The 22,005-nt window shown below is 31.2% G+C and overlaps 1 protein-coding gene and 1 long non-coding RNA gene across 51 annotated transcripts in view; one reads left to right on the top strand and one right to left on the bottom strand.

Annotated features, from left to right (window-relative positions):
- Positions 1-4,333: 4,333 nt before the first annotated feature.
- LOC139510789 (ankyrin repeat domain-containing protein 26-like) overlaps positions 4,334-22,005 on the bottom strand; it is an 84,951-nt gene continuing 67,279 nt past the window's right edge. For 16 of the 50 annotated variants that reach the window (XM_071297588.1, XM_071297591.1, XM_071297574.1 and 13 more), the window contains 15 exons: positions 21,139-21,354; positions 20,577-20,696; positions 20,105-20,176; positions 16,545-16,571; positions 15,671-15,769; positions 14,959-15,009; positions 14,517-14,590; positions 14,255-14,324; positions 13,691-13,702; positions 12,104-12,202; positions 10,994-11,164; positions 9,968-10,174; positions 9,564-9,742; positions 7,225-7,388; positions 4,334-6,734 (listed from right to left, as the gene is read on the bottom strand). In XM_071297588.1, coding sequence (XP_071153689.1) covers positions 6,616-6,734; positions 7,225-7,388; positions 9,564-9,742; positions 9,968-10,174; positions 10,994-11,164; positions 12,104-12,202; positions 13,691-13,702; positions 14,255-14,324; positions 14,517-14,590; positions 14,959-15,009; positions 15,671-15,769; positions 16,545-16,571; positions 20,105-20,176; positions 20,577-20,696; positions 21,139-21,354 — 1,680 coding nt within the window. In that variant the 3' untranslated portion in view covers positions 4,334-6,615. The remainder of the gene's footprint in view (positions 6,735-7,224; positions 7,389-9,563; positions 9,743-9,967; positions 10,175-10,993; positions 11,165-12,103; positions 12,203-13,690; positions 13,703-14,254; positions 14,325-14,516; positions 14,591-14,958; positions 15,010-15,670; positions 15,770-16,544; positions 16,572-20,104; positions 20,177-20,576; positions 20,697-21,138; positions 21,355-22,005) is intronic. The other 34 variants (XM_071297414.1, XM_071297335.1, XM_071297603.1 and 31 more) reach the window with 32 other exon arrangements.
- On the top strand, positions 17,616-18,593 carry LOC139511204 (uncharacterized). The gene is made up of 3 exons (XR_011661984.1): positions 17,616-17,689; positions 17,832-17,910; positions 18,475-18,593. It is a non-coding gene; the product is annotated as an uncharacterized lncRNA (long non-coding RNA).

Raw genomic sequence — 22,005 nt, forward strand, 5'->3', positions numbered from 1 at the left:
ACCTTATATCCAGTTTCTTAGCTATCCAACACAAAACATCCACCAAAATGACCTTATATACATAGTTTCCTAACTATCCAACACAAAACATTCACCAAAATGTCCTTGCATCCATAGTTTCCTAACTATCCAACATAAAACATCCACCAAAATGACCTGATATCCATAGTTTCCTAGCTATCCAACACAAAACATGCACCCAAGTGACGTTATATCCATAGTTTCCTAACTATCCAACACAAAACATCCACCAAAATGACGTTATATCCATAGTTTCTCAACTATCCAACACAAAACATACACCAAAATGCCCTTGTATCCATAGTTTTCTAGCTATCAAACACAAAATATCCACCAAATGACCTTAAATCCATAGTTTCCTTACTATCCAACACAAAACATACACAAAATGCCCTTGTATCCATAGTTTTCTAACTATCCAACATAAAACATACACCGAAATGCCCTTGTTTTCATAGTTTCCTTACTATCCAACACAAAATGCCCTTGTATCCATAGTTTTCTAACTATCAAACAAAAAACATACACCAAAATGACCTTGTTTCCATAGTTTCCTTATTATCCAACACAAAATGCCCTTGTATCCATAGTTTTCTAACTATCAAACACAAAACATACACCAAAATGACCTTGTCTCCAGTTTCCTAACTTTCCAACACAAAACATCCACCAAAATGCCCTTGAATCCATAGTTTCCTAACTATCAAACACAAAACATCCACCAAAATGACCTTATATACATAGTTTCCTAACTATCCAACACAAAACATTCACCAAAATGTCCTTGCATCCATAGTTTCCTAACTATCCAACATAAAACATCCACCAAAATGACCTGATATCCATAGTTTCCTAGCTATCCAACACAAAACATGCACCCAAGTGACCTTATATCCATAGTTTCCTAACTATCCAACACAAAACATCCACCAAAATGACGTTATATCCATAGTTTCTCAACTATCCAACACAAAACATACACCAAAATGCCCTTATATCCATAGTTTCCTTACTATCCAACACAAAACATACACAAAATGCCCTTGTATCCATAGTTTCCTAACTATCGAACATAAAAAATACACCAACATGCCCTTGTCTCCATAGTTTCCTAACTATCAAACACAAAACATCCACCAAAATGACCTTATATCCATAGTTTTCTAACTTTCAAACACAAAAAATACACCAAAATGCCCTTGTATCCATAGTTTTCTAACTATCCAACATAAAACATCCACCAAAATGACTTTATATCCATAGTTTCCTAACTATCCAACACAAAACATTCACAAAAATGACCTTATATCCAGTTTCCTAGCTATCCAACACAAAACATCCACCAAAATGACCTTATATCCATAGTTTCCTAATTTTCCTACATAAAACATACACCAACATGCCCTTGTCTCCATAGTTTCCTAACTATCCAACACAAAACATTCACCAAAATGCCCTTGTATCCATAGTTTTCTAACTATCCAACATAAAACATCTACCAAAATGACCTTATATCCAGTTTCCTAGCTATCCAACACAAAACATCCACCAAAATGCCCTTGTCCCCATAGTTTCCTAACTATCCAATAAAAAACATCCACCAAAATGACCTTAAATCCATAGTTTCCTAACTATCCAACACAAAACTTACACCAAAATGCCCTTGTATCCATAGTTTTCTAGCTATCAAACACAAAACATCCACCAAAATGACCTTATATCCATATTTTCCTAACTATCCAACATTAAACATCCACCAAAATGACCTTATATCCATAGTTTCCTAACTATCCAACACAAAACATCTACCAAAATGACCTTGTATCCATATTTTCCTAACTATCCAACATTAAACATCCACCAAAATGACCTTGTCCCCATAGTTTCCTAACTATCCAACATAAAACATCCACCAAAATGACCTTATATCCATAGTTTCCTAACTATCCAACATAAACATCCACCAAAATGACCTTATATCCATAGTTTCCTAACTATCCAACACAAAACATCCACCAAAATGACCTTATATCCATATTTTCCTAACTATTAAAAACAAAACATCCACCAAAATGACCTTATATCCATAGTTTCCTAACTATCCAACACAAAACATCTACCAAAATGACCTTGTATCCATATTTTCCTAACTATCCAACATTAAACATCCACCAAAATGACCTTGTCCCCATAGTTTCCTAACTATCCAACATAAAACATCCACCAAAATGACCTTATATCCATAGTTTCCTAACTATCCAACATAAACATCCACCAAAATGACCTTATATCCATAGTTTCCTAACTATCCAACACAAACATCCACCAAAATGACCTTATATCCATATTTTCCTAACTATCAAAAACAAAACATCCACCAAAATGACCTTATATCCATAGTTTCCTAACTATCCAACACAAAACATACACCAAAATGACCTTATATCCATAGTTTCCTAACTATCCAACACAAAACATCCACCAAAATGACCTTATATCCATAGTTTCCTAACTATCCAACATAAACATCCACCAAAATGACCTTATATCCATAGTTTCCTAACTATCCAACATAAACATCCACCAAAATGACCTTATATCCATAGTTTCCTAACTATCCAACACAAAACATCCACCAAAATGACCTTATATCCATATTTTCCTAACTATCAAAAACAAAACATCCACCAAAATGACCTTATATCCATAGTTTCCTAACTATCCAACATAAAACATCCACCAAAATGACCTTATATCCATAGTTTCCTAACTATCCAACACAAAACATCCACCAAAATGACCTTATATCCATATTTTCTTAACTATCAAAAACAAAACATCCACCAAAATGACCTTATATCCATAGTTTCCTAACTATCCAACATAAACATCCACCAAAATGACCTTGTATCCATAGTTTCCTAACTATCCAACATAAACATCCACCAAAATGACCTTATATCCATAGTTTCCTAACTATCCAACATAAACATCCACCAAAATGACCTTGTATCCATAGTTTCCTAACTATCCAACATAAGACATCCACCAAAATGACCTTATCTCCATAGTTTTCTAGCTATCCAACACAAAACATCCACCAAAATGCCCTTGAATCCATAGTTTTCTAGCTATCAAACACAAAACATCCACCAAAATGCCCTTGAATCCATAGTTTTCTAACTATCCAACACAAAACATACACCAAAATGACCTTATATCCATAAAGTTTCATTACTTTTTATTAAATTCCCCCTTGGTTCAAGGATGTTAAGATTTGACAAACTCAACCAAGCAATTATATGTAAAACATGGATTAATATCTTGTATGGACATGTTTCTTCGAAAACCAATGTGAAATGAACAAACATAAAACAATTAACTAACTAAACAAGCTGTTTCTCCATTAAATGATGAAACAAAGATTTTTTTCTTGCAGCAACAAAAACGAAAGATCAAAATGCTGTCTTGCTATTGTTGAATGGGCTACTTAAAATCCATTTTGTACATGGATACTCTATGCCATTAGGTTAAGGTTAATTTGATTTGATTTTGATTATTTTTTAAAAAGTTCTTTTCTTGGATTTTAAGAAAAGACATTTTATAACCACATATTAAAAAAAATATGCTGATGTTTTCACAAAGTGCATTAGTATATATCTAATAAATCTCTTACAATACAGAATGAGCTTTCCTAATGGTTGAAGTGTAAGACTGTAAGTGTAAGGTCTATGTTTCTATTCATCATTGTCTGTTGGTGTATCTTGGATAGATGTCTCATTGGCAACCATAAACATCTTCATAGTCCCCTACTGACAAAATCAAAAGTGGACTAGGTTTGCACTCAATCTCTCTGTCTGGCCATGGTCAGTCTGGCAAATCAGTTTTCCACTTCTTTTCTTCCTGCTTGAAGATATTGATTTGACATTTGGTGTATTGTTTTGTCATGACAAGTTACAGATTAAGTTCCAATTTCGTTCCAGTCTGATGATTTTGTGCAGAGTTATGGTCCCTGAACTTAGACAATTCACTCAAATAAAAAGTTTTCAGCATTTTTTTTGGCATGCTCAAAGAATTGGACTTGATATTTGTTAAATAGTTTACACCATAACAAGTTATAAATCAAGTTAGCATTTTTTCCCTATACAATGAAATTTTGACCGTTAAGGGACTTGGTATTGTCAGATAATAGTCACAGAATGCTTGCCTCTCATATATTAACATGAATAAGTGATGTGATGACAGTAAGCCAGGAACCAGAGAAATTTTGATTTCAAATAGCCATGGTAACAATGCATATTGAAAAAATACATCTGTTTGATATATTTTATTAAAATAACTGTTTTGATGTATAAAGTTTTACAAAATGTGTAACAAATAAAATGTGAATAAATTAAATGTATAAAAAATGAAAACAATAAATTGTGACTTGATATAAATATAATAATTGTCAAATATTATTTGATATGCTAATATTGCAGTTAAACTGGCTTTAGATATACCGAGTACAATACTATAGATACTAAAATAATGTTCACTATATTATAAAATTCTAATGAATTAAAATGTTATTCCATTTAAACAATGTTGATGAATGGATCTGAATGAGTGAAATATTCTTTCATAGAAATGACAGCGAAAACAGAAAGAATATTTCATGATCATCTGGTTTGTATGGAACACACAAAAAACAATTTTGACTCATGAGGGGTCTGGCAATGACCAAGACATTTAACACTAAACAAAACAGTGGACGGAGACAATGTCATGCACAAATTTTATCACACATGTGGACGGATACATGAACATATTTTATCATATGTGTGGATAGATACATGTACAAATTTTTATCACTTGTGTGGAAGGATACACGTACACATTTCTATCACATGTGTGGACGATTTAATATCTTAAAATGCCACTTTTTGTCATCGCTGACTCTCATTTTGGTTTATTTCTCAATTAACAGAAAATCACACAATACTTTTTTGAAATAACAAGATTGTCAACAAAATCCTATTTCTACTTTCACTTTCCTTACATGGACCTCAGGGGTCAACTATTTATAATCCTAAATTAATGACTTACTCACATTCATATTTAGTTTTGCTACCTATGCTAAATAATTTTGATGAACATATCATCAAGGTATTATGGTTGTTGAGTTGTAAAAATTACCCTTGATCACATTAATATCATTGATATACAGAAAATAAATCACCTACATACTATAATTCAAAGCAGATCTTATAAAATTCTATGCTTGAATCACTAATATCATATGAATTTTTTCTTCCCCATGATCTTTTTGGGATTCAATATGTAATACACCAATTCAAAAATATCGTCCAGTTAAAAAATCATTCTGGTCTTAAGATTTAACAACATGAGACCAACAACAACAATAACAACCTAATAAAAATCAATTTTAACAACATAAGAAAGAACCCATTCATACTATGAACATTTTGTGACTGACTGAATCACATGTCACTCTCGGAATAACAACCTTGATAATACTGGATACAGTGGGATATGCAACACTTCATGCACACTTTCTAACAATTTAACCACAAAAATTTATTCTAAAACATGAGGCTATAGTTATAGCTGTTGATAGCCTCATTACTGATCTTAAAACTCAAATAAAATAATTACAAAATATAAAAGAAAAGATTGTTATGATGAATGTGTATTTATTATTACAATAGCTCAAACCAAAAGATTCAAATTGATTTGTTTTCAGTGTTTAGATTTTTCCCAAAGCAGTTGCAAATATGCAACCCATTTAAAACTTGATAAATGAATATCTATGTTAACTAGTGATTTTAGGACTAATAGATAAATTCAATAAAATCGTTCCAGGTGATTCAAGCAATGCAAATAATAAAAAATTGTGTTGCACCAAAAAAAAAACCAGTTTTCTTTTTTCTTTTTTGTTAACTGTGCAAAAGGGAGATAACTGTGTATCTAAAGGTGATGTTTTACAAAGTTCTACATGCATATTAAATGAAACACACTGGTTGTGAATACAACAATTACAGGAAGAATATTCTTGATATCTTTTTTTTAAATTGAACATTTTCTGAATCACACATAGATTAGCACTTGGAAATTAACCATAAAATAATCACTTTGAATAAACATTAATTAATATTCACTTTAAAAGTTTGAACTAAAGAATAAAACAGTCAAATCATCACATAAATATAAAAGTCTTTGTGCATATTGATTTCTGCATAATTATTCTATATATGACTATTGCAATTTGCATAATCTTATTATAAAAATGTGACAATAAAACAACAATACAGTTTCAGTAAGATATGTGTATTTTAAAATGAAAACAAATAACATGAAAAAATTAACTGCATCATCAACTGATCTTACACTAAAACAAAACTAAATGTTTGGCAGCTTTTTCATAAAATTTGAAAACTAAAATCTGTAACGACTATAAATTCCCTTAACATTTTCTACCCCCTGTGTAATCATACACTTTTCAGTATTAATCTTGAACAGAGTATCATAATAATATCATTGGCTGGACGGTCAATAGAACACATGTTATAAAGTTTCTACCACGTGGCACTGCTATACACAGTATTTCCGTTTTAACAGTTCTAAGTATTCTGCACTAGATTTGGCAAATGAAGAGTTCATGAAACTGTCATCGTGAGTTCGTATCACAGGCTGTATGTTGTCATGTGGAGCTACAAAAGAAAAAGGAAAATATAAGTTACTTGCATTATACAAAGAAGATTTACTATCATGTACATGTACCTCTAAACAATCAACTTCATATGGAGCTACAAAAGAAATAAGATAATAAAGCTACTTGTTTTATATGCAGAATGATTAACTGTCATGTACCATTTATATTTCCTTACCGTTGCCTTTTCTTATGAGAAGCATAGCAAGAATTATAAGACTTGAAAATTTAAAATTTCTTCAAAAATTTTATTGTGAAAATTTATAGAAATAGGATCAAAGTTTTTAATCCAATGACATAAAAATCAAAAATGTATTACTCCTGTCACAAATGGTTTCTATTTTGTTTTCTAATTGATCCAGTTATTTAAATACTCAGTCAAGATTTAGAAAATTTGTGATATTATTTTGATTTATACAATCAGTAACTGCAATAATTTAAAAGTAGAGGGCCAGTATAATCATTTTCTACCAAAGAAGACTCTTTCTTACCTGCTTCTAAATGTTTGGCTATGCTACGATCTAATTCCACCCTCAGTCTGTTACTGAGAATGTCGTCACCATTCATACTCAGTCGGCTATAGTCCATGGCATTACCATTGACTGGTGTAGAAAATGATAAATTGTTCTGAATTCTTCCTCTTTGTCTCTCAGCACTGCAAGAAAAATTTAAATGCAACAATAAATTTTTGGGTAACCTAAAATGTCTTGAAAAATATTTGCCTCTCTAATTTTCAACTCATCCCAATACATTCGGTGGCAGAGTGGTCCAAGTAGTCAACTACTGTATCACTAGCCGACAACACTCAGGTTGTGAGCTCCAATCCAGAACAGGCAGGTGCTCTTGACTCTTATCTTAATTGACTAGGATGGTCAGTTTTCTAGGCACTACAACTTCATCGACCAATACAAACTAACCAACACGAAATACATGTAGCACAATAGTGTTGAAAGTGGCATTAAACACTAATAAATCAATCTATCAATTAAACGTTTGAAACTTCAAGGACTTAGGCAATGCAATAATATATATTGCCTAGGAAGACTATTATGTGAGGATATTTTTAAAATTATTATTATTTTGTCTACAATTTTCATAAGTTTTAATATTATTACCTCACATACATTTTAAATGAAAATTAAAGAAAAATGGTCCCTTTCCTAAATAATTCAACTTTTCAAATGCCTTTCTCATCAAAACAAGCACAATATCCTTTCTATATCATCCAAAGATGTTGATGACCATGAAACCATCTATTATTTCACAGTTACAATACCTTCTACTGTTGTTTACATCTCATTGAAGAACTGAAAATGAACATCAACATTCAAAAGCCACAAATAGATGAATTCTAAGGTATTCTAATCACTCCCTCTACTATAAGAGGAGAATGAAAAAAGTGTGAAAAGATAGCTATAGAATATGTGATAAATACATATGTATAAAACTATAATTTACCTCTATGCTATGTACATCAGATAAAGTCTATATAAATCATATACTAGTTATACAGTTAAAATCAAATCTTGATTCATGCTTAACAAGAATGTGTCCAAAGTACACAGATGTCCCACTTGCACTATCATTTTCCATGTTTAATGGACCGTAAAATTGGGTAAAAAATATAATTTGGCATTAAAATAAGACAGATCATACCATAGGGAACATGTGTACTAAGTTTCAAGTTGTTCGGACTTCAACTTCATCAAAACTACCTTGACCAAAAACTTTAACCTGAAACTCGCACTTTCATTTTCTATGTTCAGTGGACTGTGAAATTGGGATCAAAAGTATAATTTGGCTGTAATATTAGAAAGATCATATCATAAGGAGCATGTGTATTGAGTTTTAAGTTGATTGGACTTCAGCTTCATCAAAAACTACCTTGACCAAAAACTTTAACCTGAAGCGGTACGAACAAACACAGGGACGCACAGACGAACAAATGAAGGGACGGACAGACGCACAGACCAGAAAACATAATGCCCCTCTACTATCGTAGGTGGGGCATAAAAAGAAAAACCAACCACTATTTCTAAATTGTGAATAAAAACACCAAAATGATTGAATGGAAGATATTTTATAAAGGAACCCTTGAATAGTTCATGCCACCACCAAATAATCATTCTTGTCCTTCAATCTGGACAGAAAATACTATTTATATCAAATGTTCAAAACAACTGTGTAAATCTGTCACAAATCTTCCCCCCAAATAAATCCTTTCAATTCCATTCCACATATATGTTGGTATGACAGAAACAAGATTTGATTTGTAACATGATTATTCCTGGAAAAGGTTATAAATGGGTATTTATATCATGATATAGTATTGCACATAAATTGCTATAAAGGCTGTAAAGCTATAGGTGTCAGGCTACCAATTCAAAATCCCTATACATTAAACTTTTATATTCCCTATACATTTTACCTTAAGTTTACCTTCATGAAAACCGTATAGAATTATATATGTACCAACTTTTTACATGCTTATTTTATACCAATGTATTGTAGAGATGCATGATGTGAGGGAATTTCCCTACTTCTAAAAAAGCAAATTGGGTTACTAAAAATCTTTATTAGAATACTATTAAGCACATCTACACTAAAAATTGTGATGCAAGCACAAGTAAATTTGAGCACAAAATGATCAAAGCATATTTCTCAATCAGTAAGAGTTTCATCTACTAGTTTAAGTAAATATCAATATGAAAAAGCAATAAAAAGTACTGTTGGTAAAATGGTGGTCTGACACCTAAAGTAACTATTTGGAGATAGAAAGAGAAAAAGCCACCAAGAGAAGCTAATTGAAGCTAGACCCAGTGGCACTTACACTAACTTTGATTTGTACCCATATGCCTTGTCTGTCGTCCGTACTAACTGTTCACTCAGTCTCATCCTCCATTGCATTTCACTATCATAAAGGTCACGGAAACGTTTGGCTTCCATTTCCTTACTGTCCTTTTGTGCTTTGATCTGCTCATTTTGGATTTTCAAAGATGTGTTTTCATCCTGTAAATAAGAACAAAAAATATTAAAGTAAAGTTTGTAGGATTTAACGATGTAGAAAAGGTATTTAATTTAAGGAAACTACTAGTAATTTGATTGATCAAGTACAATACTTTGTTTTAACACACAACAAGTAATACTCTATCCCACTCTTTGACTATATAATGAGAGTTTGGTTGTAACTGTTTTTTTTCTTTCAACAACAAAATACAAAGCAAGCATTCATACCTCCAGTTTTCTCCTGGCATCTTTGATTTTATATTCAGTTTCGTCCCTGGAGTTATCAAGCCTCTCCCTAGCACGGGCCTGTTGTTCCAGGTAATTATTAATCTCGTCTAACTTCCTGTTTAATTGAAGCCTGTAGTGGGCCTCTAGTTCTTTTTCTTTTTGATTTAACTCATCTTTGTTGACATAACCATTCTCCATCCTGGCCTGCTTTGATAAAGGATATTATATTAATTATGATCTAATGCTTACAATACAGTACCAATACAACAAAATATGATTATTCTCTTTCACAGAATTACATATAAATTCCAAAATGAGTCAGTTTAATTGAAACCCTCTGCTAGTATGAATTGTCTGAATCGCTGAAAGAAATAGAAAAGATCAAAAACAATTTTAAAGAAAACTGAATAGCATAATTTACTTAAAACTATGAACAAGACTCAAAAGTCAATTGTTTCATTCCCCCCCCCCCCCCCCCCCCCAAAAAAAAAACCCATAAACAACCTTGACTGAAACCATGAAATGAAAAAAAACCAAATCCACTATTTAAACATGGTGACATGATAGGTGAAAAGATATCATTATAATGTATTGACTGTGATTTGTGATATAATTTTATCCAGTCATAACACAAATTTAACAAACATTCACTGTTAAACACAGAGACTTTGTTTTGATATCAAACTACAGCCATGTATTTAAAACAGGCATCTTGATTTTCAATTAAGTCTCACCGGATGCTGACAATATCTGCATGCATTTTAATGATAACCAAAAACCACAACATAAACAGTATACTGAAATGCATCCACTTCCCTAGATTCATGCAATCCATACACAATGTACTAATGCAGGACATTAAAAACATTCAGGGATTTCAATGACAAACATAAAATACTGTAAACATCATGCAGACTTGACTTTCACCAACAACAAAAAATAAAAATAAAATGTTGAACGCATGCAATAGTTTTTCCAATTCTGTCATTCCTGTGAGCATGCTCAGTGGCAACAATCCCATGATACCTTGTACATTTTGTAGTCCTCCTCCAATCTATATTTACTCTTTTCCAATTTGTCAACGTTTTTCTCCAAGTGTTTCAGAGAGGCAATTTTAGTCTGAAGGAGTACGTTTTTTGAGTGTAATTTTTCTTTTTCATCCACTTCACTTTCCACGGTTTGCTGTAAGCTGGCAATCTATACCACAACAAATATTTGGGGAGATGAAACACAATATTGGAAACAACAATATATATATATATATAACAACAAATGAGACACAGGTTTCCCCCCTTTATTACAATTAAGTATTGTAATTCATGCCAGAAATATTAAACAAGTTTATAACATCACATTCTTGATAGGATATGTACCGATTATCAGGTTATCTGCATGTTGATATCGTAAAATATCAGCTGCGAGACATAATATGAAGCTTTTTGTCGAGTGAGCGTAGCGAACGAGATCAAAAAGCCTTCATATAATGTCAAGCAGCTGATATTTTACAATATCAATATGCAGATAATCTGATAATCGATTTATCGGGCTATATTTGCGTGTTTCAGAAGTGTTTTCTTTGTTTCACCAGCACACAAAAGATGACTTGATAAGTTCGGGTCAAAGTTATTAACGTCGGTTCAAACATTATGACGTCGCTGATATGTCCGGGTCAAAGTTATTAAGGCCGGGTCAACGTATTTGACGTCACAAAGACATGATACTGAATAATATTAAGAGCTGAACAGAGTGATATAGACAGTGGTACGACCGATAATTAGCCATTTCAACCTTATATGATTTGACCAATGTTTTTTCTTCTTCTAGTAGTTATCAACTGAACTTTTTTAACGATCACAGATCTGAAGTCGATTTCACAAAAGAACTTACGACTAAGATTGATCGTAAGTCATGAACAATTCAGTATACTTACGATCAATCTTAGTCAAAAGTTGTTTTGTGAAACCCACTCCTTTTTAATTGCAATATTTCAACATTTTTAAACATTTCTTGATCATCCTAAAAGTTACTCTGATACAATCTATGCAAAAAGAGAAACTTGTCAAGCATATATAACCTGAAAATCCAAAAGTTTTCCAGCTGTCCATCATATGGGAAATAACATTAACATATTTCTACCTGTTGTCTAGCCTCAGAGAGAGTGCCTTCCATGGTTAATCTTTCCTTGTCAAACTCTGTGGTGATGGTGTTCACACGTGAATCACTCGTGTCCAGAACCTGTGCAATGTTAGATTGATAGCATGTTAAGACAGTCGTGCTATTCACACAAGAAATAGTGATGCAAAGGGAAGCAACTGCTATTTGCATATGTATTTGCACTTTCTGTTTAGTAAAGGGTATAGGTTAAAGGTCAAAATCAAAAGTCAGCTAGTTAGTTAAAGGTACTTTGTTTTAATGACCTTTGCATAAGTGTGCAATTGATTACTCTTTATTTCAGAGTTTTAAAGGTGTGTAGCACATTTGACTTCTTTAATAAAGTATACGATTGTACTATAATTGTGTGATATCTGGCCAAGCAGTCATAATAATTTATAGCACAAGTATTGTTCTAAAGTTAAAATACAAAATTTGGTTTTCAAGCACATATTTTGTACATCAAGTAATGAGTGTAGGTTCTCCGTCATAAAACTTTACTTAGTACAAGGATTGAAAAATAGTGCTCCAAACACCAAATCCAGTATTTTGATTTGGTTGATTTCAGAGTTTGAGCAAGATAATTTGTTCTAGAAATTTTTATGACTGCAATCCCAGGTGTATCTTATTTGATTATAAACGCGAGACTATATGAATGTAAATATGGAAAATATACAATAACTAATGGAAGGCAATGTCTTGTTTTAGAACTATCTGTATGCAGTGTCTATTTATGACACTTGGCATAAAAATCCTATACAAATTATGGTTTCATTCATATTAAAAGTTCAAAGTTTAATGCATGTATTGTGGAACCTTTAAAAAATCAACAACATATCATCAAATTACAACACAGCAGAAAGAAAACATTAAACATAGTTTTTACAGTCTTTATAAAACCATATTTTTATTATTAAACAATGTTATGAGATTTAAAGTCACTGTAACTGCAAGATAAGATTAAGAACTACAAATCTGCTAGTAAATAGGATGACAGGAAATTCTTCAAAGTGATGGGGTATGAAGGTTGTCATTTAGATGATTTCAAATAAGAAAGGAAAATAATAAATATATCCCTCCACTCCAAACTGAATACCAGAGGTATGGAAAGATTTTTTTGCATTATTTTGTTCTTGGATGCTTTTTTTTTTTACATGATGTTGACGTAACTCTTCTGCGATTTCTAATTAAATGCTGAGAATTGAAATTAAACACCATAGAGACTGCATTACTATCTATCAATTAACATAAGTTTCCTTACGTTTTGAGCATTATGGCCTAATAAATTGTTTTGCATGACCTAATGAATAGGGATGAGGAACTAAGTTGGGAATGCATAGGTTATGATTTCATTTTTCACTACTTTTAAAAATAGTAAATTTTGCCTTTATTACTTCTTATAGGGTAACTTATTTTGGAAAACTTAAAAATTTTATTGAGAAAATTCCTGTCAGCCCTGCTAAATCTGTGTGCAATATAAATAATCTTCAAGTGTAAATTATCACTACATCAGCTAAACTCTACAATGGTATCAGTTATTATAGCAAATAAAAGGTGCACTCGAATACCTACACTTTCTGGGTCCTACAATTTAAATATATTTGTGAATTTTCTCTTTCTGAAGTACATTAACATTGTGTTTGCCAGAACTTTTTATTTTTTATTGGCAACAAATAAAGCTGCAATCTCAATGACAGGTAAACAGTTTCCTTCATTAATTCTTCTGGTAATATATTTTAACACAGACGGTTCAATTCTATGCAAAATATGTTGTTTCAAGTTTGTTTCATGAATCTAAATAAATAATTTGGACGATATCAAAAATATTCACAAGATATATCTATAATAAAAACATTATCCAGAATTTACTAGCATATGATGGTCAGGATTTGGCTGAAATTCATCCAGTAGGGTCGTATCGGTAATGAAACCGATGGACTAACGACTTTCATTTATAGGTAAAGGTTTTTTCATATGGTGGGTATAGATAATAGATAAATAAAACATAACACAGTTCAATACACCTCCGGAACACAGATCACCATCAGTAAGGAAAAACACCATAGCCAACATATCACTGCTCTGTAGTGCATCTAACATTCACCTAATTGAAGTCACATGTATTTTTATACTTACTTTCAATTTCCTCTTTGCCATCTTCAAGTAACCTTTCATAGTAGCCAATTCTTTCTGAAGTTCTATATTCCTAAAATTTATTGTAAACAAATATTACATACTGGAAACATTTCAGGAAAATATTCAGTCATTTAAGCATACATACGGATATGAAAGGCAAAGTTCTAATTATATTATAATAAACAAAATAAACATAACTATCCTATCATTTAATTCTCCTCAATTGTGGGCCATGTTTGTAGCTACTCAAACAAAAACATACTTTTCCTGTTCTGCTTCCAGCTTGGTTTCAGCAATTTTCACTTTTTCTGTAGCTTTTCTTGCCTTTCTTCTTTCCTACAAATAATAAAATAAACCAAACTACATCTACATACACTTAAAATATATGTCTTATGACTATCTCTAGATTTCCTTACATGACAAGGTAAAACTACCACTATTGAAGTTATGTTTTTTACAGTTGATGTGGTCAAGTGGTTAAGAGCGCCAGACATGAGGCTAAATGAATGGTGTTTTGTGTAAGTGTAAATCCTGTAAAGTGACAAAAATTACAGGGGTATAAATGTATCTGACACTTTTCAAGAATTGAAAATCTGACCATTACAATTTTGACAAGTTAGAACATTACACATTTCAGGAATACATTACATAGAGTGTATTTTGAAACATTTTGTCTTTTAAGAATAATTTCGCTAACAGCTTACCTCCTCTAAATGTGACAATGCTTCCTGTCTTTGTTTTTCATACTGTGAGACCTACAACACATCATACAATCACATATTCTACCAAGATATCGTCAGTTATTCACTAGATGTCTGCATAAGGCTTCAGTAGCAAAACTATTATTTTTCAACTTTTGATTGAATTCAACATATTTCTTTTCAGAAAAGCCACACCTAACTATATGTTGTTCTTTGGGCTTTTTTTGGTCCAAATAAATCTTAAGGAAATGATATCATTGTCTATTTTATATGAAGTTAAAAATAATTAATAAGCAGCCTAAAATCTGCATGCCTAACAACATATTTGAAATTCCAGGAATGAATTTGATTTGTCTTAAAATTTCAGGAACAAGTTGGTCCAAAGAACACAAAATTAACTTGGAGTAGCCTTATCCAATTTATCAGATGTGTAAAGATCGTAACTGGCTGACATTTTGATTAATACTTTTACATTTAGAATGTATGTAGCTGTTCAAATAATTTAATTAATCCAACATTTTATAGTCTGAATAATTATGAATGAAAAATAAAACAGTGAAATTTATGAGATAAAACATTGTTTTTAAAAATCTTCATTCAGTTAATAACGTAATTCATATTTGAAATGTGTAACTACCACTACCAATTACTAATAGATGTAAAAAAAAAAAAAAAAAAGCTCAAGAAATAAAGCAAGTGAAGAAGACAGACTCACCCTGAGACCAAGTTTAGAACGTGATATAACCTCTTTTTCCCAGAGTTCCTTGTTTTCTTCTGCTTCCTGTGTTAATAGTACACGTGTGGATACCTCATCCTATATAAACAAGCCATAGGAAAGATTGCTCAAAGATAGTAATGATAGTATACACACTAAAGCATGCAAGAGTTATATGGCAGAAAGCAAGCTAATCTACTATTTCTACTAAATGTTGACATGCAGCAAAGAACAACCCCCAATATAGTGATTCCTGTATGAAGGAAGGGTCCCCACATCCCCATACAAATTGATTTGATGAATAAAACAATGTTTGTGAAGTTTTAACCAAATTCACACTAATTTGTTGGAAGAAAGCAATCAATATCAGATCTCTAAGAGTCAAATTATTTTTTTCATTTTAAAATATGAATAGATTTTTACTAATGAAAATCCTTTTTAAGTAAAATGGATTTTTCTTCCAAATTTCTTATGAAAACGAGGTCAATCACTGGAATTGTGAGAACATTTCTAAAACTTAGAGATATGTATTAATGATTTTGCATTTTGGTATTTGGAAAGGACAAATCTTTTAGGAAACAAATATTTATTTTTGAGTGGTAAGGCTATCAAAATAAATTAAACAGCTATTAAGAACAAAATATACTAAAGGACTGGAAGTCATGCTAAAGAGAGGTACTGGTAAGTTAAAATAATGCAGGTTTTAATTCAGATAAGCTAAATAAGAGTTGGAACAAAGGATAAGTCATAGACCCATGCCATTAGGAGTATAGTAGAAACAAAGCATGCATTTAGTTCTAGCTAATAATAAGCAAGTATAAACCAGCTACCCAATGAAAGTACTACGATCTACAAAATAATTGCTCCCACTTACGTCCATGCTATTATCTGACTGAACATGCTGAAATAGTGTTATCTCTCTTTATATGTGTTATCTCCCTTTATATGTGTTATTTACAACAATAATCAACCTTTACTGATGTAATGAAATAAAAATATATACAGGCATATTTACTCAGGTTTTATTATTATACAAGGCACACTAGGTTTGAGAGATTTTTTTCTGTACAAATATCACTATAGTAATACATCAACCCTAAAACTGTCCAAATGTTACCATATTTAAGGGTTTTCTCTAGTGTAGGGTTTATTCAATTTACAAAGAAATTACGTCTATTACTAAATTTTTTTAAGAGAATTCTGAAGAGCTGAACGAAATATTATTTAAAAAACATTATTTTCTAAGTTACTTTATTTGGAATACATAAAACTCCCTGAAATAAAGTATCCCATATTAAGAAAATCTTTTTCTCTTACATCATGCATATAAGCATAACAGCAGTTGAAATAATTTACAATAAAATTCAGCTTTACAGATCCCTTTTAGTTTTGAGTTGTAGTTGACAGAAAACACATTTATTTATAGGTGTAATACCACCAAATCATGGTACGCCACATCCGGTTGCATACGAAAGTAGGCCTAAAAAAATATTCCCTTGAATTTGACAGTTGTAGAAAATTAACCCTGCATTTCAATGCACTTAAATTTTTCTGAGTCGTAAATATGTATGTTGGATGTCTGAATGCATCATTCTTTTTTTATTTGATCGTCTTATAAAATATTCTGGAACGTTAAGGTTACATAGTTACCAAAGCAAGTAACCAGTAAATACAAGTGTAAAAATTGGGTTGTTTACTTCCGGTGATGATTATTTTCTTATATGCAATGAAATGTAGTGTGAAATTTTCACTGTATCACTGGAAAGGATTAAACTTTACACATGCAAAGTATTTCTTTGTTTGAAATAAAGGTAAATACTGTACAATTTTTTTAAAAGTGTCAATTTAACAAAGACTAATAGGGAAAAATCAATGGTGGTATTACACCTATTTAGGGAAACCATATGTGCACTCGTGACCTTTTTGTACTTTCATTTTTAAAAGTTATAAATAAACCAGTTCATACATTGTAAACATGGACAATTCGGCATGGATTTAGACACAGAAAGCACGTTTGAGGTAAAATTGCCTTGAAATGGGGGTTTACGGGTGTTTTCTAAGTCAAATGGGTGGACAGACAAAGCTGTATTTAGTTTACTGTGTTAAATTTTAAATTACCCTTACAGTTTTGTTTATACAACATGTGAATTTTTTATTTCAGTGTTAACCATGTTCTGAAGAGCATTCTGTTGAAAAATCTTATATGTGAATTGGTCTGCAGATAACACTTCAGCATTAAAGTAAGTATCAACTATCATCATGTTTTTTGTTGTTTTTTTTGGCCGCAAAAGTTTACAATTTGCCATTGTGTCGTCTACATTTTGCACAGACAATAAATCATCTAAACACTTATTTGCCCTGGATTTATACACATCAGATACCAGTCTCACATACTTAAACTTTATAATTCTTACCAATTATTTTTTGTACCAGCATTCCAAGGGACATAACCCTTTTTAAAACATTTTGAGGTATTTTTGTATTACTCTTTTCCCCATTTTTTAATGTAAAATACAAGAAAGTTGACTCTTTGTATAAATCTATTAGAAATATACTGTTATGAGTAAATAAAAAGACCTTGATACCAGTAACAATAAATGATTGACTGAAAGGGAACCGTTATTTGTCACACTAGGCGAACAGACAAAAAACTCGAGTTACACATAAGGGCTTATAGAAACTTCCGTGTAGACTGTTAACATTTATAGAGACAGTTCTTTCAGCTAAAACACTTTAATTATTGATTTAACATTATATTTATTTAATTTTTGTGGGTAAATAATCACATTTGTTTTATTTTTTAGACAAAAGATATCAAGTTTTCATGAAAAAGGAAGGAAGGAGGAAAAATGGACCAAAACAGACCAAAACAGACCTTCAAATGAACTCTAAAAGGTGCAATAAAATTGTTTATCATCTTAAAGTTGTCTTTTGTATTCTATTTAATTGTTTGAATGCATAGATCATGAGTTTATGATCAGATAGTAGTCAACACTGCATTTTATAATGATACACTGAAATGAGCATTTTTCGAAGAAATTAGACTGAAATTGCCGTAGGATATGGCCTTACATTATAGTGATTTTCTCTGAAACTATAGCTCTGACTGAGACAAAACTTGACAGTTATGCTTGAAATAACTTGCAATTGGAGGGAAAAAAATTACATTAAGTTTATTTGATATTTAGGTGTTCTTTAGGTGTAATACCACCAAATCATGGTACGCCACATCCGGTTGCATACGAAAGTAGGCCTAAAAAAATATTCCCTTGAATTTGACAGTTGTAGAAAATTAACCCTGCATTTCAATGCACTTAAATTTTTCTGAGTCGTAAATATGTATGTTGGATGTCTGAATGCATCATTCTTTTTTTATTTGATCGTCTTATAAAATATTCTGGAACGTTAAGGTTACATAGTTACCAAAGCAAGTAACCAGTAAATACAAGTGTAAAAATTGGGTTGTTTACTTCCGGTGATGATTATTTTCTTATATGCAATGAAATGTAGTGTGAAATTTTCACTGTATCACTGGAAAGGATTAAACTTTACACATGCAAAGTATTTCTTTGTTTGAAATAAAGGTAAATACTGTACAATTTTTTTAAAAGTGTCAATTTAACAAAGACTAATAGGGAAAAATCAATGGTGGTATTACACCTATACAGGAATTCAGTAAAGGTTAAAGCATTGTGAATAAACATAAAATATACATATGATTATTAATTACTACATCAATATACGTGTTACATTGTTTTAACATGGTATAAAATTGTGTGTCATGTGTCAAAAAGAAATCTTACAATTGCATACAAACACTGTGAAATATTCAAAAAAATTGGTATATATCATTTTTTGTAATTCTAGTCCACTAAACTATGGTTTCTTCAATAGTGGCTATAAAAATAGCCTTATTTTTCATGTTTTTGGAAAATATCAATATCTTATACAGTACCATGTGCAATTTCAGGAATTAATTACTTTTTACCAAGTTGAGGAGAGATTGACTAATTGTGGACATGACTGAATTATATCCATAGCTAAAAAATCTCAATAAAGTTCAATAATATGGAAAATTGAAAGAAGATTTTTTTTTGGTAATTCTTTAACATTTTTCGTATCTGTTGTCAAGAGGCATATTTTCATTACAAAGTAATCATGTCGGAATACATTTCATCTGTTCTCAGTTATATAACATTACAGAAGGACTTGTAATTACCAATGTATACTGGTTTAAAAATAGCTTGAAACATTATTACCGTATTAATCCATCTGTGGTTTTGTACATTTTTATGGCCTAGTCTGTAATGCTGAACATTCTAGCTTTGATTTGACAATGCTTGGGGCTTAAGATTATTCTCATTGTATAAGTGAACTGTTTTCAGTGTTTTTAACAATAATCTTTACACATGAACAAGGTTCCACAATAATTACCTCTCTCTTATCCTCCAACATATTATTTGCTGATTTCAGATTTGAACACAGGGATTCCAGACTATTTCGCACCTGAAAATACAAATGCCATTTTAATTTTATTCCAACTAACATCTTCATGAACTGTCAGAACAAACTGTTGTCTATGTTCCTGAATTAAAATAATCTACATTATTCAGATTCATAACCGTTGTCTTGGTTTTTTTTTTTTCTTTCTTTCTAAATGATGAAATATTGATCCTTTATTCGTACATTTTGTGTGTTGAAAAGAAGAATGCTAAGATTGAAGAAGAATGATAACTGTTTTCTGACCCACTTGTTTTTATCTCATAAATTGGCTAATGACCTGTAACTTTCATTAAGTTTCATTATTTTTCAGTACACTAATTTGTCAGTCTAAAACATTTTTATGCAAATCATATTCCTAATTCAACTATTGAAATAATATGAAATTTGTGACTAGATCATTTACCTTCTGTGAGTCTTGTAAATCTTTCTGTAACTGTTCAACCCTTTGTCTCTCATGTTTAAGTTCAGCATCTAGTCTAGCATTGTCTATCTGTATATGATGTAGAGTTCCTTCCAAATCCTGCTGCAAATATAAAGATTTTATTTCCCATTTCTGTTTTTCAAAATGCAAAATGCTTGTATATTTATCCTAAAATTAACAGGTATGAAATTAAAGGAAAGTTATACCACTGTTTAAAAGTATTCTATTTTTGCTTCAGTATATAAAAGATGTGCACTTTTTATAGTTTAATCTTAATCAAATTACACATATATATATATTCATTTGTGACCATGTCAAATTATCTACATAATTAATTGAATAATCATAAACATTATTTATATGCAAAGCATTTAGGTTAATTTTCTTAAAAATATACTACAAGCCATTTAATAAATTAAGATAGCATGCATAGCCTATTTTGCCTATGAAAAATTTATCATGTACACAGAATTGGTAATAAAAGCAATTCCTTTCTGTTGAAAGTATACAAACTGAGGATAAATAATGTTTGTGATCTACTGACTCTGATCTTGTTGCCTTCATCCTGATTCACAGATGTGTTCAGCAACTCGGCTCTAGCTTGGTCACGGACATTCTCAGCTTTCTTGACATGTTCTGTTATTTCAGTGACTCTGGTCTGTAGTTCTAAACATTTTTGTTGTGCAGTCTCATATTTCTGTTGAGTCCTCTCTAGATCCATGGCAAGTTTATGTTTTTCTGAGTCTAAATGTTCTTTAGCCTGTTCAACAGTACATGTTTTTTGTAAGTATCTATTATCTAATTAAGCAAATGCTATTGATCCTGTGTGCAAATCTATCAATATCTCTAAGTGCACATATATAAAGTATTAAAATGCATGTTAGCAAAACATCTAATAACAGCTACATTAATAAAAACTGACAAATATTAAACCCTTAAATCAAAGATTTCCTTATAACTTACCTGGTGGTCATATTTGATTAATTTTTAAATAAACTTTATAACAAGTTTTCTTTCTTCTTTTTTTTAAATTATAATATGCTAAACAAAAACTAGTTTATATAGAAACAGCTTTAAACAAGAATGTGTCCTCAGTACAAGAATGCCCCACTCGCACTATCATTTTCTATGTTCAGTGGACCGTGAAATTGGGGTAAAATCTCTAATTTGGCATTAAAAATAGAAAGATCATATCATAGGGAACATGTGTACCAAGTTTGAAGTCGATTGGACTTCAACTTCATCAAAAACTACCTCGACCAAAAACTTTAACCTGAGGCGGGACAGACGGACTAACGGACGCACAGACCAGAAAACATAATGCCCCTCTACTATCGTAGGTGGGGCATAAAAACGATACAGGCGATATCAAGTACCTGAAATGGGATCCATATTTTTCAAATAAAATAAT

The sequence above is a fragment of the Mytilus edulis genome, chromosome 1 (genome assembly GCF_963676685.1).
Source record: "Mytilus edulis chromosome 1, xbMytEdul2.2, whole genome shotgun sequence".
In the NCBI taxonomy this organism is placed as follows: Eukaryota; Metazoa; Mollusca; class Bivalvia; order Mytilida; family Mytilidae; genus Mytilus; species Mytilus edulis.